The sequence below is a fragment of the Amphimedon queenslandica genome, unplaced genomic scaffold, assembly GCF_000090795.2.
Source record: "Amphimedon queenslandica unplaced genomic scaffold, v1.1 AMPQUscaffold_12528, whole genome shotgun sequence".
Lineage (NCBI taxonomy): Eukaryota > Metazoa > Porifera > Demospongiae > Haplosclerida > Niphatidae > Amphimedon > Amphimedon queenslandica.
The window spans coordinates 16324-23181 of NW_003547235.1; the positions used below are offsets into that span (position 1 = coordinate 16324).

Below are 6858 nucleotides of genomic sequence, written 5' to 3' on the forward strand. Positions count from 1 at the left end.
TATGCAAGTGCATGTGCAAAAACACAAAATTTAACCTCTTCGAAATTAAAGAATTAAGAGATTTTCACTAAAACACGAAATTTTATACCCTCAAAATTTTCTACCCGTATGGTAGTCGATAGATAAGTACATGTATGCATGGAGAGAGATATACATGTACATATGGTAGAGAGTGGATACAATATTTACCTTGCAAATATTTTAGATAGTTTATCCAGTTTGATCACATTATTAGGTAGACATGTTAACTCATTGTACTGGACCTATAATAACAATAACACACAACATGTAAACATAATTATGAGTCTTTATACAAAAATAAACAACAAACTAAACTATAAACAAATCTACAACATTCAAGGGAGTTCTCTCAAAACATGCAGTATACCATGCTATTACAATTTAATTCATACATACATGTACACTAAACATGTATTATAATGATATTAAAAATCTTATATTTTCATTCTCACCTCAAGCGCTGACAATGAATTAAAGTTTTCAATATCTTCAGATATTTCTTTGATTTCGTTAGATGATAGATCCAGTCTAGTCAGTTCCACCTGGTCCCACCATCTCTCATCAACATCAAATGAAGCAGTACTACCATCAGGAGGATCAATATTGAGTCTCCACAGTTTAGGAGGAATAACACTAATGCCCCTGTAATTATACACATTCACCATCTAACCTTCATACATCTACATGTTCATTAATGCGTCATAAAAATGAAAATCAAAAAATCATTTAGGCCATTTTTGGTGAATTAAAAAACATGCTACAAGTCTCACACAGCCTCCCTATCCGGCCGTTTGACAGGTTCAGTGAACCGGTTTTACGAGCTTGTTTCAATAAGGATTCTGGTACAGTCCCCTCCTTACCTATACCCCATCACTTTGACTAGGAGAATTGAAGAAGTTGGGATTTGGTTTGAGTCTAGTAGAACCAGCAGGAGATTACTACACCACGACTGGAACTCATTTTATGAATTTTGGATAAATGGGTGTGGTCTCATGTTGCATAGTTTGGGTGGGGCTGGTATTTTGCAAGAATGGCATCTAAAAGTGAGGGCCACTATTCTCTTCTCTTTGTATCTCTTTCATTCATTCTTTGTCTCTCTTACTCTCTCACTTACTTTACTCCTCTTTATCCTGTCCTTATTCTAACTCATCACTATATTACTGTTACTCTGTTACTGGTACCTCTTGTTCTCTATAGACTATCAACCAGTGAAGAGATATGGACACTCCACAGTAAAGGTAGGAGACTACCTATATATGTGGGGTGGGTTCGGGTCTGGAGTAGACTATGATGTGATAGAGGTGTATGACTTACCAACTGGTGCTTGGGACCAGAAGCCTACTACTGGTACCCCACCACAACGTACCTGGGGCTATTCATCTGTTGCTATTGGGAAGGACATATATTATTTTGGTGGACATGGTGTTGGTGGTTATGAAAACAGCTTACATTGTTTCAATGTGGATTCATTCAAGTGGAGGGAGCTCTCTCCTTCTAGTTCTGATCGCGATCCAATGAAGAAGGGCTACTGTGGAATAATATCAGTTCATTTGGACAGTGAAGACTATCTTGTAATAATCGGAGGACTGGGATCATCTTCTACACCTAAGCAACCTAATGCTCAGTATAATAATTCTTATGGTAATTTGAGATGTAATGAGATACATTATTACAGGATTTCATCAGGTCAGTAATTCTCATCATTGATACACAATAGTTGATGAGTATTTTCAAACTGAATAATTTATATTAATGTACATAAAACAGATTGTTAATAATTAAGTGTGTTTGTTAGTGTGTCTCTGTGTGTCATGTGTTTGTGTGTGATGGTGACGTGTGTCTATATGTGACGTGTGTGTGTGTACTAATACATACATTATGATGTGTCTGTGTATGATAGTGCATATAATGTATGTGAGAATTTATGAATGTATGACATGTGTATGTGACGTGTATCTATAATGTGCATGTTATGTGTGTGTGAGTATTATCATGTATCTGTGTGTGTGTGATGTTTGTATATGTACATGTATCTATACATAAGCTAATGTGACATGAGTGTGTATGTGTGTGTGTGTAGGTTCATGTTATTTATTATCATTTTTGATAAAGTTCTGTATCACGAGTCACAAATTACCCACATACAATGTTCCATGAGTTTTGTATAATTATTCATTAACAATCATAACTGACATGTACCAGAATAGATTAGTAATCTTGAAATAAGGAGACCCCTTGGACCTCTCCTTCATGTGTACAGGTGTGGTGTGTGTGATGGTGTGTATCAATACATGAGTATATCTGTGTGTGTGTGTGTGTGTGTGTATCATGTGATAGTGATGTGTGTCTATGCATGATGTGTATGTATAAATAATAATGTACACACATATACACATACATATGTATGATGAATGTGTATAATGTATGTGTGTGTATGTGGTAAGTAAGTGTACATGAATGTTTGTACATTATTATTAGATCAATGGATATCTCCTGTTGTTACTGGAGACAGACCACCTCCTATTGAGTCCTTCACTCTAACACCAGTTACTAATAACACTGCAGTAATGTTCGGAGGTGAGACTGATAATGGATGGAGTAATAAACTGTTTATGATAAGTTTCACTAAGACATCAGTGGTGAGTTAATACTGCAGGATGGGTTTTGATTGTGAGATTATTTGATTGTAAATTGTGGGTTTCTAATAAATTTTCAATTGAAAGAATTGTGTTCCATCTACATTGATTTTATTATTCTCTCAGGATATATTTGAAATACCTAATCCTGGAGGATCAGTACAATGGCCTAAGGGAAGATGGGGTCATTCCAGTGTACTGATTACCACTAGTTCAGGACCACACTTACTAGTGGTGGGTGGATTACATGCCTATGATGTATGGTTACTGAACATTAACAAAAGAAAATGGAAAGAACTGGTAAGTATTATATTATAATGCTTGATAATGAAACATAAAGTGATTAACTAAATTTGTAACTCATGAGGTTTGTAATGTACATGTACATATTATGATACTCAGTGAAAACTACTGATGAATAATCCTGGTATTCAGTATGTGTGTGTGTCTGTTTTCAGTGTGAATGTGTGTTTTTGTGTTTTTGTGTTTTGTGTTTGTTTCTTTACCTAAATATGTGTGAATATACATGTGTCTGTGTCTGTGTGTGTAAAGATGGATTCACAATTGATAGAGTGTCAATGCTGGAATTAAAATAAATTCTATTTTATACACATTGTGTACATTGTGTATGTACATACATGTATTTGTGTGTATGTGTGCATATGTTTTAATATGTGTATGTGTGTACTAACACGTATATCATGTGTACATGTAACATGTACATGTGTGTATATGTGTGTGAGCAATTATGCATGCTTTACATGTAGCTTTATATGTGTATGCATGTATAGATGTACATGTATGTGTGTTAGTGTGTCATTAGTATGTGTATGTGTATGTGTGTACATGCAGACACTTAGTAAGTTCTTAATTGAGGACTCACATGATATAATAACACACTCAGTTGTGTATACTTGTCTATTAATATATCGTGTATTATTAATTTTATTATGTCATCTTTGTGTTACATAAAACACACTGTGCAGACTATAAAACTGTGAGTTAGTTATTGTGTTTATTAACCAGATATCAAATCAATTAATATGTCATACACAAATTAATTATTATCATTTTAATTTTATAGATTAATGTACCACACAATGTCACAAGGCGACTCTGGCATTCTCTCTCAGTGTGGAGTGTGACCCCAACTACTAACTGGATATATGAGTTTGGAGGAGGAGCAGCAAGCTACAGTACTGATACAGCAGTTATTGAACTCAGTAAGTACATGTAGACAGTAGTAGATACAATGTGTATTGAATATGTAATGATAATTAGTAATGATAATATTACAATAAAGTAAGTAATTCTTATGATGAATATTTAATGAGAGCATTTGACGTATACCTATGATACTAATTATTACCAATTCATTCCTGCTATGTACAATAGTGAAATATAATGACTGCAGATACAGAATCACTGATGTTAATAGGAGCTAGAGTGAATAAAATATTATTATTAGTGTATTTATATACAATAATATGTTCATGTGGTTAAGTGTGTAAACTGACAGAAGTCACACATACAATGATTAAACATGAATCCATCAATAATAAGGTTACCATAGTAAAACTAACTGTAATTAATTTGTATATTTCTTATTGTCCACTATTTTGTTACTGTATAGGATGTACTAGTGATAATGATTGGTCTACTAGTGTAATACCTCTGGACCAGTATCAAGATCAACTAAGAAGAAGGATACTGAGTGATTGGGAGAATTTAGGATTTACCAAAGAGGTTCAATTACTAAGAGATTGTTTACAAGATAGAACCAAGATGGAATTTTCTGAGGAACAGCTTCAAAGAGATGTAAAAGGGAAAGAAGAACTTTCTCGGCGACTTCATGATGCTACAACTCTTCTTCACCAAGCAGAGAAGAATAATGCGTATTTGCGTAATTCTCTTGAATTATGCAACAAACAGCTTGAACAAAAGAACCTGGAAGATGAACAATTGAGACAAGAATTACGCAAGCAGTCAGGTATACATGTACATGTATATGTGTACAATAATCTGCATCCAGTATAATGAAAGTGACAATATGGTCTCATTTTTATCTTCTTAATAATAGAAATTTATGAGAAGCTTGAAGCTAAAATTGCCAATAAGGAAGTATATATAACTGAAATATTGCGGGAAGAGAAGATACAAGTAGAAGAAAAGGAACAGATTATTACTGGTTAGTGTATCATCAATACATAATATTAGATGAGAGAATTTTCTATTAATGTAGAAGATTATGAGAAGCTGAAACTCAAAGTAGCTGATATGGAGGAACAATATCTCATTGACAAGGAGAAACAGATCATTATTGGTTAGTTAACTATACATACACACAGTATGTTTTAGATGAGAGAATATGTTTATTGTGTAGACGACAATCAAAATCTCATTTCAGAGAAAGACAAAGTTATAGCCAAACTGACATCACAAGCAGAGGAACAATCTCAGAATGAGAAACAGATCATTACTGGTTAGTGTATCATCATCAATCAATAATAATTATTAATATTCTATTAATTTATAGACCTTAAAGAAAAGGAGTTGTACATAGCCAAACTAGTGAAGGAAAGACAAGAGAGGGTCCTCAAGCAACCTATCAAAGAGACTAGTTCCATTGGACTACAATTTAATTACCTGATCCCTTCAATGGGTAAATTATTTATGTACATGTACATGTACACATGTGAATGATTGTGTGTGTACTATACTGGTATTAGATATGATGTGTCTGTATTGTTTCAGATTCACTAGACTCTAGTGTCGTTATAGCTGGACAGAAGCTCTTTATCCTACAAGGAGACAGGTCTCACTCACTCCAGTGGGAGAAATATGGATTCAGATTAGAGTGTCCTCAAGGAGCAGTGTCCAAGGATACTGAAGTAGCTGTTACTGCACTAGCTGGTGGTAATTTCAAGGTACCCAAAGGTACTGTGCTAGTGAGTGCAGTATATGCAATATCAGTATCTAAGGCACTATTAAAACCACTAGTAATAGAGCTACAACATTGTGTGGATCTAAGGAAGACTAGTCAGACTGGTTGCCTCAAGTTTGTGAGAGCTCCACTGAAGTCTCCCAATGCTTACCAGTTCAGTATAGTTGAAGGAGGATCTTTTAGTGTAGGGAACAGATATGGTTCTATTGAACGTGATGAATTCTGTGCTTTTGGTATTGGATATGTTGGTAATGGAGACACACCTAATGGAGGTGGGAATGGATCAGAGAATGATACACAAGCTCAAGGTATACAATTGTGTTTGTATTAATAATTTACTGTTGATGTGTTTGTATGATGTATAGGAACAAATAATGATAGTGAGGAGGAGACTAATGGAGACACACCTAATGATAGCAGTAATGGAGCAGGAGAGAATAGTAGTGGAGGAGGAGCCACTCCATCAACAAGTACTACACCACCTCATGGTATGTAACTGTATCATGTATACTTCATGTTATGTTTTACCTTATAGACTCAATTAATGATGATCCTTCTCAGTTAGTCCATGAGGTAGAATCCCATACTACTGATGAGCCTACAGTACAACAGTCAGATCATGTACTAAGTGATTCTGATGGACCTACAGCTACTGTATCCAGTGAACAGCGTCCAGCAATGAATGATGATGAATCATCTACTGATCATTCCACTGCACAATCAGGCAATGATGGTATATTATACGTATTACAATATTACAAATTCATGTACATGTATACTTTTATAGCTCTTTCTCGTGATACATTGTATTCTGGAATGATGTACTATGATAAGAAAGAAGCTGGTTATTGGAAAGCTATGTATTCTGTTGTTAGAGATTTAGAAGTTCTTAAAACGGTAGAGTATAGACATACATGTATATACATTATTATACCAAGACATACAAATTTTGATTAATTATATTGTATGTTTATTTAGTATTTGGAAAGCAAGCAGGCATCAAGTATTGAATATGATGATGTTGTTGACTCATTTAAGTTTATTGAACCAAATGGAACTCTTGAATTGACATTACACACTGTACAGCAGGTAGGATGGACTGTTGATCCTATCAGGAATCCAATGAAAGTAAGTATGTGTAATAGGAGCCAGTTTTACCTAAAATATTCCTTTTTGTATAAATATAGTTATTTCAGTCAAGAGTTGACCAGTTTCCATTAACTCCCTCATATGCAACTTGCAGCATATCAGTGTATG

General features: G+C 34.4%; 1 protein-coding gene across 3 annotated transcripts in view; it reads right to left on the reverse strand.

Annotated features, from left to right (window-relative positions):
- Positions 1 to 709, reverse strand: part of LOC109587563 (leucine-rich repeat-containing protein 40-like) — a 1829-nt gene extending 1120 nt beyond the window's left edge. For 2 of the 3 annotated variants that reach the window (XR_002187680.1, XR_002187679.1), the window contains exons 1-2: positions 474 to 709; positions 190 to 263 (exon numbers count right to left, since the gene is read on the reverse strand). Coding sequence is in view for 1 of the 3 variants with exons in the window: in XM_020003795.1 (XP_019859354.1) it covers positions 190 to 263; positions 474 to 686 (287 nt within the window). In the remaining 2 variants the exon portion in view is untranslated. The remainder of the gene's footprint in view (positions 1 to 189; positions 264 to 473) is intronic. The other variant, XM_020003795.1, reaches the window with a different exon arrangement.
- Between the last annotated feature and the right edge of the window lie 6149 nt (positions 710 to 6858).